This window comes from Anguilla anguilla, chromosome 5, assembly GCF_013347855.1.
Source record: "Anguilla anguilla isolate fAngAng1 chromosome 5, fAngAng1.pri, whole genome shotgun sequence".
Taxonomy (NCBI): Eukaryota; Metazoa; Chordata; class Actinopteri; order Anguilliformes; family Anguillidae; genus Anguilla; species Anguilla anguilla.
This window is the reverse complement of record NC_049205.1, coordinates 41,860,484-41,882,268: the sequence shown is the minus strand read 5'-3', so window position 1 is coordinate 41,882,268 and position 21,785 is coordinate 41,860,484. Positions and strand designations below refer to the sequence as shown.

At 38.2% G+C, this 21,785-nt stretch overlaps 1 protein-coding gene across 1 annotated transcript; it reads right to left on the bottom strand.

Moving 5' to 3' along the window:
• Positions 1-415: 415 nt before the first annotated feature.
• Positions 416-20,762, bottom strand: LOC118226962 (sodium- and chloride-dependent glycine transporter 2-like). Its single transcript, XM_035416974.1, has 16 exons — positions 20,385-20,762; positions 18,804-19,307; positions 17,479-17,623; positions 16,440-16,571; positions 15,982-16,155; positions 14,884-15,031; positions 14,488-14,620; positions 14,104-14,238; positions 13,438-13,541; positions 11,066-11,190; positions 10,490-10,602; positions 7,374-7,505; positions 6,702-6,801; positions 6,111-6,211; positions 5,644-5,811; positions 416-4,447 (listed from the first exon to the last, which is right to left on the bottom strand). The coding sequence occupies exons 1-16, from the start codon at positions 20,385-20,387 to the stop codon at positions 4,289-4,291; spliced, it is 2,376 nt and encodes a 791-aa protein (XP_035272865.1). The 5' UTR covers positions 20,388-20,762; the 3' UTR covers positions 416-4,288.
• Positions 20,763-21,785: the final 1,023 nt, after the last annotated feature.

Genomic DNA, 21,785 nt, shown 5'->3' with positions numbered 1-21,785 from the left:
ATACATATTATTTTTGGCACATAATTGGGTAATACTAGCATAGAACCCTGTGTTCTATTTAAAGGTCTCTATTGGCCAATATTCAGAATTTGGAAGCAAATTGTCTTGACTGGATTAGCTTTAATAGCCTCCTTTCAGTGTATGAGAATTCATCAAAGATGGTTAACTACATATTTCCTTGTTTATCTTCCTCGCCCTCCCTCCCCCACTCCCTTATTCTATCTCGCTCTCTTTCTTTTCTCCAGGGAATTATGGCCTTTTTGAGAAGAATAGGTACTGCAATACAAATTTCTCCTGGGAGTTGTGTCTGTAGGATCCTATTAATCATGCTAGGCTCAACCCCAACCTGCCTAATTTCTGTAGAGTGTCATGTTGTCTGTGTTGCACACCATGTACGAATAAGAAGGCACAGTGCTGACGTTGAAAACATTGACATTTATTTAGAGATTTTGGAAGTTATACATTATTTGATAAACTCTAATTTATGACATAGTAATATAGGCAAAGATATTATACATAAATTGCATTTGTATACATAAATACAAAATCTGAGGTAGGGCCTCAAGAATGAATGACATTTTAAAATAAATAGTACCTTTCACATAATATTATATATATTTTCTCTTCTAGCACAAGATTCAAAACATCATAATTTTATATTTGTACTCTATTTGTATGGCAATCCAATAGATGTCACGGTCTGACGGAGGTACATATCTATATCCATAGGCAGCAGTACCCCACATAGAACACACCAAAATATATGACATTACGCAAGTAATTAGAAATTTAACCTATACAGTGATAGGTCCACAATAAAGTGCCAAAAAGACACAACATACACTACATAAGATATTTTATATATATTGTATACATATGTTTGTGTATATGTATGTATGTATATATATATATATATATATATATATATATTCATACATACATATATATGGCAGATTTTAGATTGCTCTGCATCTATAATTTGACATACATATAATATTCTGCAATTATAAGACATCTATAAGGCCAATGGTTACCTGAAGATGTATTGTAACATATTGGCTCATATCAATGAACACTAATGGAAAACAACTGGCAGTATCTCTGTCTCCCAAATACACATGCTTTTATTTCTTTTAATTTTATTTCTTTTACATTTTTTTCATTTTCTTATCTCAGAACCCTTCATAAAGGTCTCCCTCTTTGGTTAGCTACTGCCTAAAGTTGACTTGTAGGCATAAAATGATGCTTTTTCTGTAAATTTGAATACAAGGAAAAACAATGATTTTCCCCACATGCCGGTATTCTGAGGAAGTGACATGGAACTCTACATCAATGACAACATAGCAGGTGCATGCAAAGCAGAAAGTTAGGAGGGGCACAAGCATACATATACCTAAAAAGGCCCTAACAGGATCACAAAAAAACACAGAAACATGAAAAACGTCAAGCTTGCTGCCTTGTTTTATAATAATTTGTTAATGATTTTGTATCTGAAAGCAAATCCCTTGTGATTTACAACTTTAGGAGGAAAAAAGGAGAACACAAGTATGATTTCAGTCAGAGACACAGTTGCTCACAGGCACTGTACTGTATTCCTGCTTGTACTTTCTGTAGAATAATGTCATTGACTGATGCAGTTTTTTTCTTTTTTTTCTCTGTTTTGGAAAACTGCCAAAGTGTTTGTTGAAATTTTCACTGAACAGATGGAGTAGAGCAGTGTGTTCTACAGTCATAGCTCTGGTCAAGAAAGTCAGAGAGAAACAGGACACACAGGACACAGTAACCACATGACACATAAATTAATTCAGGGATAATAAATAATTCTGAATTAAATAAATTTCTATTGCAATCTGTCTGTGTCTGTCACAGAATTTAACATTTTTCAGGATAGATCTGTGTGTAAATATGTGTGTGCTTGCATGCATGCGTGTACATATGTGTATGTGTGTGTGCGTGTGTGTGTCTGTGTCTGAATGTATGTATATGTATATTTTCTAAGCGTGTTATATAAGAATTTCAATATGGCTACATCAGTGAAATGTGAGTGAAATGTCTTGAAATATGTAAATCTACAGGGTATATTTTACTGCACACAGGGAAATAATTTACATAAAATGATTACAAAACATAACATTTCACTACACACACTACATAACATGGTTTTTCTTTTCTTATTCCTTTCTTTGTCTTATGCTTTGTCCCTGTGTTTTAAACAATTATTAATACATCTATTTTAACCTTAGCACTTCATTTCACCATAAGAATAATATTTTTTACAGTATATGGTGGTCATATGCTGGTATAATCTCTTTAGTCATCAGGTTCAGAAATGTTTTCTCCCTTGACAGTACAGTTCATTCACCCATCACCAGCTTGAGGAGTTAAACGCCTTTAAATCAAACAATGTTCACTTTCATTGGAAGATAAGAGCTCAATTAAATAACGCACAGTCAAGTTACATCCATCCAGGTGGAGAATAAGCTTATTAAGGTAACAACTTGATGCAGTGGCACTCTGGATTTAAGGATTGTATTGACTCCTTGAAATTATTGTAAATTATTCATGATCTAAACACTGCAAGATTTGGAGACAACCTCTTTTTGGCAAAGTCCCTTGGAAAACACATATTTGTAATGCCTGGTTAAAGCTAAATTAGGCACAAGTTAAAAGAGGACAGTCTTAATTTCAAAAGCTGAACAAATTACATTAAGCCATTTGTCTACAATGCCAATTTTGTCCAGGAAGCATTTACACCCTTCAAAATGTCTCAAAGCGGCATGGCAAGAAATATAAAACCACTACATTTAATTTTCTGGATGCTAACGTACATAGCATCAACAAAATGTGGCTGATGAAGTCAGTTTTACCTGAGACCCTGACACATGAAAACAGATAGACAGGCAGACAGGCAGACAAAATGTCAAAACTGTCCCCAGAGTTCCACAACAGGAATCCCATAAAAGCACAGGTCCAAAAATGAAAGTTGTTCTTCCAAAACTATTCTCACCCTCTAGCCACTGTTCATAATACTCATTGGGACATGACAACACTAGCGCTCACAACATGGACACAAAGACCACCATTTTAAAAAGTGTTCCCATTTGCACAAGATACAACAATACAGTCATACACATTCTCTCTTAATATTTAAGCCTACTGAAACTAGATATATGAAAAGGGAGATGACCCACAAGTGCCATAAAGAGACCACAACATTATAGCAGTAAATAGTCTATATAATTTTATGCACACATATATGGCCATGGAGTATATTTATAAAAGTAGCGAAGTACTAGTGCAATTTCACACTGTGACTTTTGTTTGTCCTTACAGTATGATAAGATGAAAAGCATACTGATGTACAGTATGAAAGACACAAGATGGAGCAACACGGATGTGCTCTAAACTACTCATGTGCTTTGCTTTGAGTAAGTATAAGAGAGAATATGTATTAAATTCCATATATAGAGGAAGAGCTAGGGAACATTTAATCAACTCTTGAGCCAAGAGAGAACAGTAAGCCTAGACTCTACAACACAGAACTATAGAAGAGTAACATTTTTCTATTTAGAACATAGTGAACAGCCAGCATTATGCAAAACCATATTCAGAGGATATTAAGGATATAGAAGTAGGCACAAATGACATATTTCTTACAATAAATGTTGATAACATTAAAGTTGGTAAATAGGTTAAATGCTTACAGGGGGAAATACTGTATATATGATATGTAATTACACACGTGATCAATCAAGTCCAACTACTGGCATAAAGATGATGAAAATGTGCCAGTTTATGGGACCAATATTGCGATTTCATAGCAGAAGTATAAATTTAATAGATGCTATGACCAGTCATTTGGTCTTGATAAATGCTAATGTTTTGTTGTCCATTAATTTATTTTAATGGGTCACAGATGCTCGCATTCTTTGCCTGTGTCATCTGCTTTATTATCATTAAAGTACAGGAATCCATGGAAAACACATCTGTCAGGAGAAGCCCTGCATGGCCCAGTATTCCCTAGGAGACAAATTGCTTTACAAGATGATTTTAATTTTGGAACAACCTCTTTGAAAGGGCTTTGCATTCATTAGTTGGTTGTCTATGAGTCTATGAGGGGAAAAAAAAAACACTGCATTCACAGGGGAAAAAGGAAAGGTTCCACCTGGGTCACTTACTCCACTCAGGAACCTGGAAGAGAAGAAAGGAGTAAGCGTGGGAGAGGGGGAATGAGAGAGGGAGGAGTGGGGAGACGTGCCTTATTTCCACCCATAGCCCCCTGCAGTCGCTACTGGTACTGGGATCCCAGCTCGAAATCCTTGGGCGGTAGCTTGAGCCCCAGCGAGTTTGTGCCCAGGGGGTCGATCATGTTCTTGTAGCGTTCGCCACGGTGCTTCATCAGGAAGGGGCCCCAATCAGGCTGAGGGGAGCACACCAGCTTTAAGCGCTGTGGAAGAAGAGAAGCAATTATATTTACCCAGAATGCAGCACTACAGACACACGGACAGGACAAGCAGCTCTGATTACTGATCAGGGCAGAAGAACTGCAGCTAAAGTTGTGGTCTGTGTGTCCATATCACGGGTTCACGGCACACCTGCATAATTAAGACCTTTCATTTTGCACTGAATCTGCTTTAGCGATTCATACAACCTGAGCAGTCAACAGTGAGTATCGCATCTTAAAGCAGAGTTGCATAATACAGCCCCACTGCATATTTTATCATGTTTGTCACCACTGTCTTGTATTCTGTGCATTCAGCAAGGCATACATCCCTTCAGAGACACTTGAAGCATTGTATTTCATTCAGTTCCACGTGTGATACACTATAACATGCGCAATAATGCATGATGCCCCAGATACAGACATATTCATGACAGATAAATATTGCAGTGCAACCATTATGACACATCCAACAGAAAAAAAGTCTCCATTTTTTTCATGTCCACTTCAGGGGAACATGGTATGTGTCACTTTTCAATCATTGCCACAGGTGTGATCCTTGTCCTCCACACACAGAACACAAAACAAAGGGCCCCCACCCCGTCATCAGAATTTAAAGGATCAGACAAAGGGGGGGGGGGGGGATTACATTTGTTCAGAGAGACAAGTGATGTGTGCTTAGCTGAGATAGATTTTCAACAAATCAGTCGCCAAAAAGGAAATACCCTTAAATGCGGGGCCGTATGATGTGCTTTCAGGATAATTAAACGCAGTGGTCTTTACAGGGATTAATTGATCAGGCAGTTTTCTTTGCTTTTACTTGTGTCACTGCAGTGACTTCAGATGTGCATCATCTCTGTGGACTGAGAAGAGCCTATTTAGTATCACTGTGCCAAGAGCACACATTCTTTCATATGGCATAAGGACTGTCTCGGTCAGTCCTTCAAAAAGAGTTTCCTTCCTTTAATAACGCCTAGAAGAATGGCACTAGCAGTTCACACACTGAAGTCCCATCACTATAGATAAATCAGAGCATTTAACTCTCTCTGCTGAACTCACAGAGTACTAGACAAATTAATGCTGAACCCAGTTCTCCATCCTCTGCAGTTTAATGAGAGGGATCAGGGTATTGACTCAGGCCTGAGCCGTTTTTTTTTTTTTTCTGGCAGTGGACAAAGCCATTTTCACTTCTGTGTCCTTACCTCGATGAAGGTACCGGGCGCCAGGTGCATTTTGATCACAAACATGATGGGAATCCAGATGACTGAACAGATGACCATTAGCCAGCCCAGAACCATGGACCAGGTGGGGTAAGTATAATCCTCATAGGTCATCACCTTCCACTGGTACAAACTCAAGCCCAGGATGAACTGCAAGGGGAATAAATGAAATGACTCTACCACAAGTTTGATGCTGATTTTGTAAGCACAGAGAATGGTTCTGGCGCAATACTGCCTGGCTTGCATGATTGACTGGAACCTGTACTTAACTGTCATAATGTCTGCCCTTATTCAGGAATTATAATTATCATTGTTCTGCCCTCCAGATAATTCCCAGTTGTGAATTATTTCCCAGTTGTGAAGTGTGAAATATTGAACATATAGTGAATGGGAACTATTATTACATAAGATAACACAATATCCAGCTGAGTAGGCATGGTTGGACATACTGTGAGAATAGTAGGGGTTACAAAGGCCCAGCAGACTCTCCAGAACTTGTTTGGCTGGAATCCAATCATCATTTCAATGTCTTCACAGAATCTCTGCAAACCTGAAAAATGAAAAAAAAAGAGCTTGGAATGAGTCAGAACATCAGTTGTCAGTTCTCACTACATTTACAAATACAGTGGCACACAACAAAAAACTGACCTAGTTTTATTTAAACCAAAGTCAGGGGGGAGGCAAATAGGACTTCTAAACAGTGACTATTCCACCAGGAGAGAGTGACAGGATAAATGGGACAGAGCAACCCACTTTTTTATTCCTCCAAACAATTTATTTTTTCATTTTGATTTTCCTCCAAAAACCAGGTTTCCCAATAGAGAATTATTTCCAATGCGCTCAAATGGAATTCAAAGGCAACCTGTGCTCCCTCACTGATAACCACAGGAGCAGACCACTGACGGTGACCAACAAGGAGCTGGGGCCATCTAGTGGTGGACAACTGGTAGTATTGTAATTCCCAAAGGGATTAGGCAGCAGCACAAAACATGAAATCACTTTGCCAGAAAAGCACTTTTTAAAGACAATGCTTAGCTTACCATAGATGTATGACACGCCCACCAGTTCAAAGATGGCGATGATGACAAGAGAATAGGAGGCTGCAAATGTATCCACCAACTGCAGCATGTACATCCCACTCTGCAATATTTAAAGAGAGGTACCATGGGATAAAGAAATAAACGGCACTTTCAATCCAAGCAGCCAGTCTCAGATGTAACCTGCATTCCAATATTTCTTTTTAACCTGCACTCAACTCCAGCACAGAAACCTAGTTATTCCTCCAGGAATTCCTTTGTACTCAGCCATTTTGAATGGTCTGCTACATATGATTCCAAGGTAGATAAGTGGTCAATGCATTATGGTACGTCCCCAGAATCTATGGGATGCTGCACATGCTGTTTTAATGATTCTAACTGATAACAGCAGGCATTGCAGCGGTTTTAATGATGCCTGTTTGACCCATTTGACTTTGTGTTGGGGCACTGGTCATTACTCCAGGTCCATCTGACTGAGACGAGCGACAGAACGGAGGAGTCAATTGTCTGTGCTTGTCAGGGCACTCTCATTCAGTCGTCTAACTAATGTCTTAATTAACTTCGGCAGTATCTCCCCGTCATTCACCGCGGCGCGATGAATAGGCTTTGTGTGATCACGCTGGAGCTACCCGCCTAGCCACAGTTCAAACTCCAAACTGTTAGCGTTAGGCTCACCTCGATGATCATGGGGAAGCCCAGCACGAAGAAGCTGATGCAGCACACCAAGGTGAAGATGGGTTTGTGCTTGCGCAGGTATTTGGGGAACTCGTCCGATACCGATGTCACAATGGTCTCTATGGTAGCAAACTAAGAGATGAAGGAAAAAGAAGGGGGGGAGGGGTTGGTGTTGTTGACAAAAGATTAACAGTTACAAATCTTACATTAACATTATACTAATCTGCAGTAACGCTGATTTATTCTGTTTAAGTCGCAGAGCAAATTTATTTTCAAAACAATCTATTCTCAGCTTAATTCATTTTCACCAAAACAGGACTCGGGCTCATCAGGCAATTAAGCTTCTCTCTAATTAAAGAGCGCCTGATTGCAGAGTTGTTTTCCCATAAGGGATTGAGGGCATGAAATTGAGCGTGTAACCCCCACCCTCGCTCCACAGCAGTCAAAACGGTTCGAGTAAGAAGCCTCATTTGTACAGAGAAGCACGGGCCTGAGCACTCAAGCGTTCTTAACCTCCAACACCCTGGCCGTTAATCCAAAGAGGCCTTTGAATCTCTGACCAACAATCTATCTGTCCATCTGCATCTCTGTTCGGCTCGTATTAATTTGAATCCAAGCATTTTCACTGCTATAGTTCACGTATCCTCCCTCAATTCAGGAGAGTGTAAACAGGCTCACATTCTCTCTCATTCTCCCAAGCCCATGATGCTAGCTGCCACTTCGCTACACATCAAAAGCCTGTTCAAGGGCAGTAGGTGCAGCTACTCAAACGGGGCGGGCGGGCTGTGACATTTCCATCGACCAATGAGAGTTGCTGCAGACAAAGTGGGGGAGCCCTCCCTCCCTGGGTGACACTGTAGATAATTGGGTATTGCGAGTCAGCTGATCTCATTGTGGATAATATGCATATGAAAAACAGGCCACTATGCACCATCTCAAAATGATGGTGGATGCTTAAAGCTATTATTGGTCAGGAAAACACTTCTGACTGGGAATTCCAAAAGGAGGGAAATTTATTTTTTTATTTCAAACAAAAAATTGATATTCCTATTTTCAGATACAGGAAGTGTAATGTTCTCCTTTCCAATTCATCAAAATCACCTTAATAGACCATATTAGGCGTAATACCTTGAAGTTAGAAAATGCTAATGCTAGATTTGTGTGTTGCCTTTCCTTTTAAATTCATTTAATCTTGCTTAGTACAGAGATGCGGCAACAAAAAAGGCACATGCAGTATATGATCCAGTACACACAAAGGCCAAAACAGTAAGAACATTAATCCTCCTTGCAAGAAGACTCATTCATCATCAATAGAAAAATATAACCCAGCCACAACAGAGCAATGGCTCCAGGTGCATTGAAGGATTTATGTGGAATCAAAATGAGGTCCGAATCTGAAAACAGAGTTACGATTGATTTTGACTTTTTCTTTCATTTTCATTTTTCATTTTTTCAATAAACTGTACCTGGACCTGTTTTGTACTGTATTTGAGGTTGTCTCTCTGTCTCTCTCTGCTAGAGCAAAGTGGGTGGGAAGGATGCTGAAGGGGTCATGGGCTTTGGAGGGATATGAAAAATTATGATTCTACCCCTGGTTCCTATTGGACCTTTCCTGAGGAGAAAGTAATGGAGTTATGAACATTTCACATCTGTTTATTGCTACACTTGTCTTTTATTATATCCAAATTGCTTATGAATAGTTCCATCTAAGTGTACATTGGTGGCATTCATTGTCATACTTAAATGTCAACCATTATAGGTTGTAGACTCCATCTCCCATAAGTAACAATTAAACAGGCTACCTAACAGTTTGCCTCTTAAACTCACCTCTTTTCTAATTTTAACACAATTATATAACTACTCAGCATTAGCGTGTTAAGAGTAATGGATCATTTCAAAGAGTGTCAACCTCAGCCAGTCTTGGAAAAATTAATCAAATTTCTCACTCAGGTACGGTTTTGTTAAAGAAGGCATGCTGATTCATTTTGTTCAGGCGCTGTACACCCACATATGCTCTTTATTCTGTGAAATGTGTTTTTATTATTTAAATTAGCCTTCAACAAGAATTATATCAAGACCTTTTTTACAAAATGGAAAGGAAATGCCACCATTCATTGAAGCACATACTATATGCTTGCATAAGATTATTAAACAGTGAGAGCAATTTATTTTAGAAGATATCAACAACCCATGCTGCTGTGAAAGCAATAGCAATTCTGCATGGTTCATCTCAGGATAACCGCAAGACTGAACACCATCAGTAGCTCCATATCATTATATACAGTAGTATGTTAGATGGGTAAGTTACACACTTTTAAAGAAAGGTCTTAATGAGTTTTTTTGTTTATTACTCATTAGCATAAAGGGCAACTCCAACCAAAATAACAATCATAATTTGATATGCCCCATCTCACCCTCAAAATAATTTCTGTGACCTGTAATTTGTGTGTTTCATCTTTTACCTCAAAAAGACCATGATGTCACTGGGATATAGGCCCTATGCTTATCATTCAAAAGGAAACGTAAACCAAAATTCAATGTTATTGTAATTTATTGAACCCTTCACATACTACTTTCTGTTTCCTGCATCCGTAACACTGTGCTTCACTGAATGAAACTTCCCTAGTGATGTTAAACATGTCTGCCCTTGTGATGAAAAACATGTGACATGTGAGATTATTCCAGGACAGGAGATGGATAGCTAGGAGGTCGATATGCTGTACATGTTATGATGTTTTGGCCATAATATAGATGGACAGAACATTCTTAATTCAGGTTTAAATTCCCCTTCAATTCCACTAGCCTGTACAACATTCTGTCCATGGTACTGTTGTGATTTTATTGGAAGATTGTTGGAGAACATGTTGTATTGCAATCAAATCAGAAGCAAAACAAGTTCCTTTGAGCTTTCAGAAAAACAGATATTGCATCTTTGATTATTTGCAAAAGTAGATGCCGCATAATACAAAAATGCAATAGTGGGGATTGAATCATTGTGTGGCAAAACCCCTCTGGTGTTTCATGTGCAAATCTACAGTATCCAGTGCTTCCTATACAGCCAAGGTGTGAGCTGCACATTCCAGAATAGACTTCCAGACGGTAGTAATAGTCGTTACCATGGTATCCAGCCCCAGAGTCAGCAGCATGAGGAAGAAGATGATGGCCCAGAAGGGAGAGAGGGGCAGCCTGGTCAGGGCCTCAGGGTACACCACAAAGGCAATGCCTGGACCTAGGAAAAAGGGGAGGAAAGACAAATGGTCCAATCACGTAAGTGATTCCAGCAGCAGTACAGTGTGTTCTGTGTACAGTATGAGGCGGCAAAAGGCTGCTCGAAAAAAAAAAAGAAAAATAAATGAAAAAAAAAGCCTCTCCCACATTAAGTTATGCTATGCTGTATGATATATATAGTTATATGTTTCATGGAAAGTCCTATCATTGGTAATCTGTCATTTAAAATAGTTATTAAATATTTTTAATGTATTTAAATATATATAAAACATGTATTTAAATATATATATATATATATATATATATAACATACAAGCATACTTAGCTGTATGCACTACATATTCTGTTGGCCTATGCTAAGCTGACACATACTGAATTCATGCAATGTAGTAATATTGGTACAGTTGTTGCAGGACTGTTGCACCAATGCTAAACATGATCTCTGTGACGATTATTCAGTTTACCTTCATCAGCAACCTTCTCAATGGGCACCTTCAGCTCGTGGGCCATGAAACCAATCACAGAGAAGATGACAAACCCTGCGAATATGCTGGTGGCACTGTTCGTGCATGTCACTATTATTGTATCTCTAGAAGATAGGAGACACGATCAAGACAAAATTAAATGCGGATGAAATCAAGCATTGGCCACAGATAGCACTGTATGTCCTTTTCAAGTCAAATGGTTAATCAGCATGGGTGGGCTTGGTTTGTCCTTATATGGGTCATCTCCTACAAATACAGTGACAAACTACAGTGAAACCTGCCTTGGCGGTCACCGGTCAACGATGGCTCATTTTTATTACTCCCTTTCACTTTTCACTATATCAGGGGGGTCCATTCTTTTGGGTGCAGGTTTTTATTTAACCCAGTACTAAGACATTTTGCAGAGGGCTGTCCTGATTGGTTATTAAGATTCAGGTGTGGTGAAATTAGGAGTGGCTGATTTCAGAGCCTGGGGCAGTCAGAGACCAGATTTTTTCTTAGAGCTTTTAATTTTTTGTCTGTCAGGATGTGAAGGAAATTCAACCAAATATGAACAAAAGTTCTTTAAAACAAACTTACATGGAACACCTTAAAATTTGGTTTGCTGAGCTCTAGAATCAACAAAATGTAAGTCACTTAAAGTAATGATGCTTTGGTATTGTAGGTCTTCACAAACTAGAGACACTATTTCCCTCTAGTGGAAAAGATAATTAATACATGCTGAAAAAACAGTCCTTTCATTGTAGCTTAATCTATCAGTCAGGTAGAGATGTATATAATCTTTCAGCTTTTCAGTCATTCTTTCAGGATTTCAAGGAAATTATAAATGAATAAACAAAATGAATATAGGCATCAATGATGGTATCAAGTCTGAAACTGACACAACATATTAGCTCTGTTGTCTGAGGTCGTTTGTGGGCATAGGGCATTTAGCAGATGCTCTTATCCAGAGTAACTTACACAACTATTTATAGTTGTGTAAACTTTTTTACTTTTTACATATACACTGAAAGTTAAGTACCTTGCTCAAGGTTACAATGACAGTGTCCTCCCGAGGAATCGAACCTCCAACCATTAGGATACAACCTTCAGGTTACAAAACCAGCTCCTTACCCATTATACTACACGACACATGAAGTCTTCAGATGCAAAATGTTAACTCTCCCACATGCAAAAATGTTATCTCAGCTCTGATAGAGTGCATTTTAACTCAATAAAGTATATGAAATCCCTTTTATTCTCAAATAAACTTTTAATACGCAAAACATTCTATTGCGTGAGACTTACAGGACACAACTCACATATTACAGCACATCGTGATTAGTGTGAAACCATTTCCCACATCTATATTCTGTCTAAATCATCTTACTGCAATGTGCTGTGTCACATACAATGGACTATAGGTTATTAAAACCTATTATCCATTAGAGCTGGATAATGCAGAAGCTAACCCACTTTTTAAGCAATTAACCAAAGTAAAATACAAATACATAAATTTTCACATTGTGTTTTATGAGTGTGCATGATATATTAGGGATATAGAATTTGAAAGTACTTGAATGTTTAACACATACATTATGACAATTTCTTAAAGCATTACATTCATTCAGCCTCCTAGCCTTATAAGAGTAAATTACAGTGTCTGTTGAGAGAATAGAAGAGAACATCTTGGGTATTCTTTCTCAAACTCCCAAAGTTAAGTAGGTTTCTTGTTTAGGAGTCCCAATAGCACAGCACTATTCATTATTTAAAAATATGCATTCCCCCTCCCCAGATACAGAACCATAGTTATTACTCCACACTGGCAAGTACTATACATGTATATTTGTAATTAGCAGACAAGTGAATGACATTCAAACTAGCCACATACAGTAAATCAGGGGTCTCAAACTCCAGTCCTGGAGGACTGCAATTTCTGCTGGTTTTTGTGATTTCTTTTCAGTCAGCAGGCCTTGAAAACAAGGTGCACAGACTTTTAAGCCAATCAATGACTTAAATTAAGCGCTTAATTTAATTGCTTAATTCCCCCCGGGAATAAATAAAGTCTTTAGAAACTGAAATATAGGATCACTTCAAATACTAGCAGACAGCAGCACTCCAGAATTTGGATTTGAGATCCTAGTAATAAATCCTTAGTCAACAGATCATGTGTATGGGTATTTACACGCATTTATGATTATAAGTTCTATGGTACAGGAGTATTATGTGAATATTGAACAAGCAGCTCTTGCCTGCATCTATATCTGTTCATTCAACCACACTACAAAGAGCAAAAAAAGCATCCTCATTGAGGAACTCGACCCAGCCTAATATATTTGGACCCATCTATGTCTACATAAAAGCTCCATTACCTGTAACAGTTATTGTGAAACTTGTTGTAGGAAGACAGAGTGATGAGTCCACCCCAGGCTGCAGACAGTGAGAAGAAAATTTGAGTAGCAGCATCCTTCCACACCTGGAAAAAAACATAAGTTTGGAGGTTACAGAGGGAGGCAGCAGGGGGAGCCACAGCATTGAGAACCTACATGAAGCTAAGCTTAGCAATGTATTCTAAAGACAAACATAATACCTTGCAGAAACCGTGCCATATATGTCTATTAGTTCCATGATAAAGGAATCTAGCATTCAAAAACGGGGCTTCATCATAAATTCAGGTTATTTGTTTGTCACATTGTAGTAGTGCTCAAGAAAGAAGCAATATTGACAATGTCAAATCAGAACCGTGTTTCATTTAATATGCATATGCGTGTCATTTATTATGACTGGTTGTAGGGACAGTTGTGCAATGTGGAAGAGTTTTTTTTCATCTGTGATAGATGGCAGATTCAGAGGTGATTCACAGAGCCCATGTGATCTACCTCCCAACCACCAAACACCACCACGACCAAACTCGACTCAAGTTCAAACTCAAGTTCCACAGTTCACGTAAAATGCTACCCCATGCTAACAATTTTAGCAATGTCATATCTGGTAGTATGTCCACCTGCAGAGAAAAATATGGTGTGTAAAGTAATTACCTTAGCATCATTCAGTTTCTCCCACTTTGGTGTTATAAAGTAGAGGATGCCAGCACCAGCCCCAGGCAGGGTGACCCCCCTGATCAGGAGAATGATCAGCACTACGTAGGGGAAAGTGGCTGTGAAGTACACCACCTACGAAAATAACGAAGACAGAAGGCATGGTTTGTCATTGGCTGTATTTGGTATTTAAGCGTTAACAGCACAAGCGCGCGATTTCAACACACAGACTGCAATTTTATTAAAAATACACTAGAGGGAAATCTTTGACAGGAATTCTGATCATTCCAGAAAGCTGGTATTGATATGGAGAGCTCTAGTAGAGTTACTGTAACAGCGGCGAGGGCATAATGCTGAATGACCAGGATTGAATGTTTGCCTTACCTTCCCCGATGACTTTATTCCTTTTGCTAGAGATGCATAGACAATTATCCAGGCCAAAAACAGACAGAGGGCCAAAGGCCAGCGAATATCTCCCGGGTACTCGATTCCTTTAGAAATGTGCAGCACGTTGTACCTGCCAATAAAAATGCATTTCAGACAGTATTGTGAGGAGGCTGAACATATAAGGATGTTGACTATCTGTTTACACAGGGGAGCAGACAGCAGACCTAAAAGCTAATTTAGAATTACCCAGATCATTTTTTCTCCGTCAGCGCATGCACCAATGATGGGCCAATAATAAAGCAAATGACCCGAAACCTTTCTATCAGTCGAGCAGCAAGTAAGTGTTTAATCGGAAAAACAAAAATACACTTGTACTAATTTACATCCACTTACTTGAAATACTCTTCACTGGGGCTGACATAGGTTTTGTTTTCTGATGTAAGATTGGCGAGTTTGCTTAGATTCCCAACCGCATTAGCCGTCAAACAGAAGGTTGTGTTCTTAACCGAAGTTATGTTCCTGTCCCGTAGTATACAAGAGTCTGTCACAAGAGGGAAAGAAGTGTATCAATTAATTAAGTTTCACTAACTTAAAAATTGAATTGCGAATATAATTTAACACCGAATGTTATTCTCTTTTACTGTGTCATACTTTCCACCCTGCAGTGAAAACGGAGCTTAAGCGACATTGCATCAGATGAGTAGCCTACACTCCATGTGCAGTGGCTGCAGGCAAACGACTGGTACATATATATTTGCATTTGTGATTATGATCAGTATCTTCTTTCATATCGGATCAATAGGTACCAAACCGCAGTGAAAGATGCTACAGTCGTATTATTATAGCGTGAACTAACTACTGTAATTTTCTATAAGGCCACAAGATGGCTCTTCTACACATAGTGACGCTCAGCGGCTGTATACAGTAAATTTGCCAAGCAAGCATTTTTAGGGACACTGTAGCCTACAATATAAAAATCTGGAGGGAAAAGACATTCCATTCACAAAGATCTTATTATAATTCCAACAATTACTTAACGATAGTTGGGGATTATAGATTAGCCTATTGTAAGATACAATATCATTTTATTTTTAAACATGTTTTATAAATTAAAAGACAAAATGATTCGTGTTAATAATGACATGTATGTTTACTTAATTAAACACTAATAAAATGTCAAAAATAGCAAATTGTTCATCAGCGAGGAAATTCGGGTTGCAAATGCTTTAAGGCTATAATATCGAATTAAACCTATGATGTTTGATTACATCTCTGTATTTCTCATATCTTATTAAATACAGTAAATATCAAAACAATTTAATGTGGCTGTATAGACTATATTCACTCTATTCAATACTACAGATGAATGCTATAATGTTCAGCTTTGAAAGAAAGGATTAACCATTGCGTCTCTTTTCGCCACAGAGCAGGCCGGCGCATTGCGCATTAATAAAGTTGGTCGTTCACGCTAGGCATTTTTCATTCTCTTACCTAAAAGAAGCATATCTTTGTCCTTACAGTCCATGGTGTTCCACGAATTCTTACAGTTAGCCCATGGGAGTGAGCCCTTCAACGAAGCGAACAGGTAGTACAATGTCCAGCACATAATAATATTATAGTATATGGCTATTAAGACAGATATAATCAACATGGCAATCCCGCAACCTAAAATAAATAAATGAGACGAAATATATAAATTATTCTTATGTAGGAAAGAAGTTGGTTATAATCATCACATTTGTATAGTTCGCAATGTAAAAGAACCGTAGCTTTTGTGCAGAAAATAGCCACATATCGTAAAATATTTTTGTTTGGTTTGTATTTCCTCCACTTTCTTAGGAATATCAAGTGTATCAGTTTGAATTATTTTTCATGTCCTAACAGAACTGCTTAATATAAAAAGCATAACTGTATAGAAATTGAATAAACGTAAACGTAAATAAATTTACCTTGCAAAGCCGGTATAGCTTTCCATACAGATACGGGGCCCTGGCTGGCGAACTGGCCCAGAGATACTTCCAGTAAAAATATAGGAATTCCCGCGAGGCACAACATTATCAGGTATGGTATCAAAAAAGCACCTATACAAAGAAATGATACCATGTTTAAGCATGGTCTGAAACAAATTAACGTTAACATATGACCAGACACGTGTTTACAAGTGAGATGATAACATGTAGACGTATTAAAGAACAACAATCTCACATATTATTTACATATAGGCTATTATATATTTGTCATCTAACGTTTCAGAAGAATCTCACTGAGGAGACGCTGGACAGAAATGTTTCAATACTGCATGATCAGCAATGAAGTTTAAATAGTTTCTATAAAATAATGATTTACATTGCACAATTTCACACACGGATAATAATAATAATAGTAGTAATAACAATAAGATACACACGTGCTCATTATTATCGATATTATAGTTGTTATTATTAGTAGTAGTAGTAGTAGCAGCAGCAGCAGCAGCAGTAGTAGTAGTAGCAGTAGTAGCAGTCGTAGTAGTATTAGTAATTACATAGTAGTAGCACCACTAGCAAAACACCAATAGATCTTTTTATGGTACACAGTGTCTTTGAGATATCCACTTTGTAAAATGAAAACTGTTAATCAAGAAAATAATTTATAGTATAATTCAAAGATTCAAAACTGCCCACGAACACAAATGGTACAGATAGGTTTTTTTTCCATTTAAATAGCCATTGTCAAACTAATGCATGCATTTCAATAACACCTTTAAGCGACATATTCATGGCAGGCATAAAACACAAATGATATGGGTCTTGGGTCGCTGTTCGGTTGCTGTAATATTATAGCCAGGGGCTTAGTCGGGGTATGTTACGTATTAAAAAGCATGAAGTGTTAGTCTGCTGTGGTGAAAATATTTTCCTAGTTATCGTTCTAGTTACTAGTGTTATGAAGTAATACTCAAGTTCGTGATAATACAACTATGGGTTTAGCACAGCAGTTCTTTTTTCTTACCTCCTCCATTTTGGAAGGCAAGGTATGGAAATCTCCACACGTTACCCAAACCGACTGCATACCCAACCATGGAGAGAATGAAATCCATTTTATTTGACCAATTTCCCCTAGCTTTGTTCTCATCTCCTTGGTCGTCATCGTCATCCTAAAGAAAACATTTATTTAAACATTAAATTGCTTCTGCCTTACATATACGTTCCAGGTATGGCCAAGATTGCATGTGCAATAGATCAAAAATTACAACCAAGTAGCCTAAGTGTAAGTCTTGAAATTAATCAACATGTTAAAACAACGCCTGTTTTCATTATACGAAAAATGTGATCGGCATGCCATCACTGCCGGCTCGGGTGTGTACAATGTTCTAGGCTAGGCTAACCTACATTTAAAGAAACTGGGGTTTTCATGTTAAAAGTCCTATGCCAAAGAGACTGCTGCATGTTTACCAATGGAAAAGAAATATGCAAAACAGAAAAATCAATTAACTAGGCAAGAAGTGTCCCTGAGGTTTTGAACAATAGCCATAATCCGCATCCTTATGTAATACATTATTCCGCAGTGCCACGAGATGTAACCAGTCCCTAGAGAACAGGGTGGGGGGTATGTTCCTGGTGCTACTTGGATGGAACAGTTTCGCGTAAAATACTCTCGGGAAATGTAGCATACTTGTTATAACTACATATAAGGTACGTCTATTATAATATTATAATACATGTTTAAATACAATTGTGTTCATGACACACAATAGCCTACATCTTCAAGCAGCGTTTGAATTTTCTTGAACAAATAATTAAGATAATGGGGACACTCTTTGCATAATTCATTTCGGTTACACATGTTGATTGTTCAATTGAAAAAAGACACGTTTTTATAATTGCCTGTTCAACTGTTCACCTGCAGAGTGGAAACAATTTGGTGAAACAATAACCATTTAAAGAGGCTGTGAGCAGCAATTTCACTACATTCTCAATCGCTTGCAACCCCACAAGTTATTGCATTTTCCTTTGTTTAAATAATTAAAATAGCTTAAGTCACAACAATCATTTACAATTTATTACCAACAATTACATTCTCGTCTTGTCGGTTCCATTACTGACCGTGCTGAGCGAACTAAATGCTGTAGTGCTGCGGGTTTCTGTGCCGTAACATTCAGAGGGCAAGAAAGTCGTAGGCTACTGTGTTGTAGCTAATACACGGCAGCTTTAAAACAAAATAAAAATATTTTTTTAAATCTCCCGCCTAACCACCATTCCTTTATTCGTGGGTATACAAGACGGAAACCCATCCTGTATTTAAACATTCATTGGTACCCATTTGAAACCACTTACCTCGGTCGCTGTGCCAGGCAAGACAGAAGTGTTACCATCTGTCCCGAGTATAACTGTGGTCTGGCTCACGGAAGTCCAGTTGCCCGTGGCGTTGTTTTGTTCCACTGCGCTCCTTGTGACACTTTGATTAGACAACCCGTCTGTGCAGTGAGACATTAATGTGCTATGAACAGTTGTAGAACCATCCGTTCGAGGCAGCGCACTTCCGGTGGAATCCTTGCAGAGTGCAGAATTAATGGGAACCGGCACAGGGGCCGGGTTTTTAAACGTCCCATACGCTTTGTTGACCTCTGCCTCTCCTTGCTTATTTTCCACAGGACAAAAAGTTTTTCTCTCGTTGATTGGATTCGGCGGCAGCGCCGGCTGCATGTCGGAAGGTTGGTGTTGGACATTCTCCGGTTTGTTTGCTGTAACTCCATCGGTTCCTTCATGCTGGGTTGACGGGTTAAAACTGACTGGATTGTTCACCGGCTGCTTGGCCATCTCCCTCTGCTCGGAAAAATCCTACAAAATCAGATCTAACCATTAGTCTCATTATCACAGACAGACATCTAAATGACAAAATAATAACCCACACTACAAAGGCAACTTTACTGTTCATCTATGAGCACAGTGCAGTCTTTTTAATGAACAAAATACTTACACTTTTACTACAGAAAAGACTAAATTAAATGTCAAGGGATCAGCCACGCTTAATGTATAACTATAAACACACAACAGGGGAAATACTAAGCCCTTAATCAGAAATTTACATTTATGAAATTGGACTCCCTCGTATTTGAAAAACCCTCTCTTCTTGCATATATGCCCCGCTTCTTTGCCTTTCAGCTCACGATGTTGGGTTCTAGTTCTCGCATTACAAAAAGATTCTTTAATTTTACGCCCCATTTCCCCCCTGTCATTCAGCACAGCGCTTCCACTGAGTTTATGGGCAATAGACAAGCTGCTGAGCCCGCTGTAGCCCTGCGTTCACCGACAAGCAGTCTTGCAGGGTCTGCAGGGCTGAGCATATCCAACCAAAACATATTATTTTCCAGATTAGGGAGGGAGAAAATCTAAAACATGTTAAACATGTAAACATAATTTACAGTAATTGCTTTCTGAAAATTAAATTTAAAAAATAGATTTATTAACATAGACACAATTTATTACGAAACGAACATACATGAATAAAATAGAGGATGAATTCTTAGCGTATCAATTTAGGTTGCACCCGGATGAACAAAATTTAAAAATGTAAGCGGTTTGAAGCACTCGAGCGAATTGCAGAGTAATCGTAAAATATATATATATATATATATATATATTACATAGACATATTAAGCTTCGGACGTGCAGTTTTACAAAGTTTCCAGACGGAAAAAACACATCCGTGTCTAAGAGAGAGGCAGAAAAGACAGCAGCAGTAGTGCGTGAGAGTTTCAGAACCATGGCCAGCGCTCAACATTCAGCAAAATTAAATGCGGGTTCTGAAAGGTATTTCAAAATATGGGTAAAATACTCGAATATCAAACTTCTTTATTTAGCTTACCGACAGAACACTGAAAACAGCAAAAAAATGTAAGCTGACAAAGTACTTACCATGCCTGTTGTAGCAGGAAGGCGTAAAACAGCAGTAAAGACTGCAGACCGAATGAATTTAGCTGCGGTAAGAGCAATGCTTTCTATACCTCCGTGGGAAAGATTGGGTTTGCGTCAGTGCATAGCAAGGTGCCCTTCGCGTGACATTTTCTAGATAATAAGAGTTTGATAAATTATTAGCCTTGGATTCAGATTTTTAAAGGGACAACAAGCGCAAGCTCTGGTTTGCTGTCACTCATTGTGGTTGAGCCTGCGTGTTTCGACTGACTCATTTGGAGCTGATTAAAACTGGTCTCTGGGGGAAATATATAGACGTTCACCGCTCGTTGGATATCATGCGCAAGTATAATAATACGCGTTGTTCAGTCTTACACCCAGTGGGACTTTTGATGTCAGAGGAAGAAAGTTCTGCGATTCCGAAGCAATTCCAACAGATTCGGTTATTTGATTGCTTTTCCCTTTCTACTATTCACATGATTACGACCGTTGTTTTCTGATGTGACTACACTCCAAATATCTAAATATACAGATATTTTATAAGACAGGCTTATATACAAGATATAGGCCTATTTGTCTATATAATTTACAATACATTTCAGTGTTTCAGCATCCTTTTAAGTATGATTGTATTCTATGATCTATTATACATTTTTTATAATTTTTTAAAAATTAATGATAGATCATAGAGAATATAGGTTAGGCTATATTCTAAGGCGTTTGGACAGTCAGCATATTAGCAACTACAGATAATGTATCAATATTTTTTTTTCACGAAGATATTCAAACGTGGGCTAGCCTATATAAAAGGGATCATGTAAATCTATATATACATTATTGGCAGCAATATATTTATATATTTAATGATCCTGTACACATACATAATGGTGATACAAATAAGTAAAGGAATTTGTACGTGCTTTGCTCTGTGAAAGGTGTGACATGGATTAATCCAGGTTTATTTTCGTAGAACAGGGGGAGTAAGATCGGTAGATGGTGCCTATTAACCTTTGACGCAAGCCAAAAAAGGCGTGACTTTCTATCTTTAGCAATAGTTAGTGCTGACACTGAAGACGTACAGTACTCCGCATCGCCAGCCGAATCCTTTTAACCACAGCCTTACATTTGAAAGGGATAAACTGCCAGACAGCGTACAGTCTGCCCATTTTATTATACCTCCCTTAAAATGTAAGAAAATGTTTTGTATTTTATGTTAAGCCGTCTGTAGGCTATGACACCATCAGTAGGCTATACATTGTGATTATTAAAACATGGCAGGAGAGTTATATAAACGCGTGAATTGGGGTGATTTGCCTTCAGTGCCAGAAGACCATAGCTACTTAATATAAAGACTGTATATAGAACAGTATTGCGGTTCCCTGATAATGTTTGATAATCACTTGA

Bases quoted from the DNA above. Each gene is read 5' to 3' on its own strand.
- LOC118226962 (XM_035416974.1), bottom strand. The intron at 11,191-13,437 runs GTAATGGAGCTT...CCTATCTTCTAG, and splicing joins TTTCACAATAACTGTTACAG to AGATACAATAATAGTGACAT. The intron at 4,448-5,643 runs GTAAGGACACAG...CTTCTTCCACAG, and splicing joins CGCCCGGTACCTTCATCGAG to CGCTTAAAGCTGGTGTGCTC.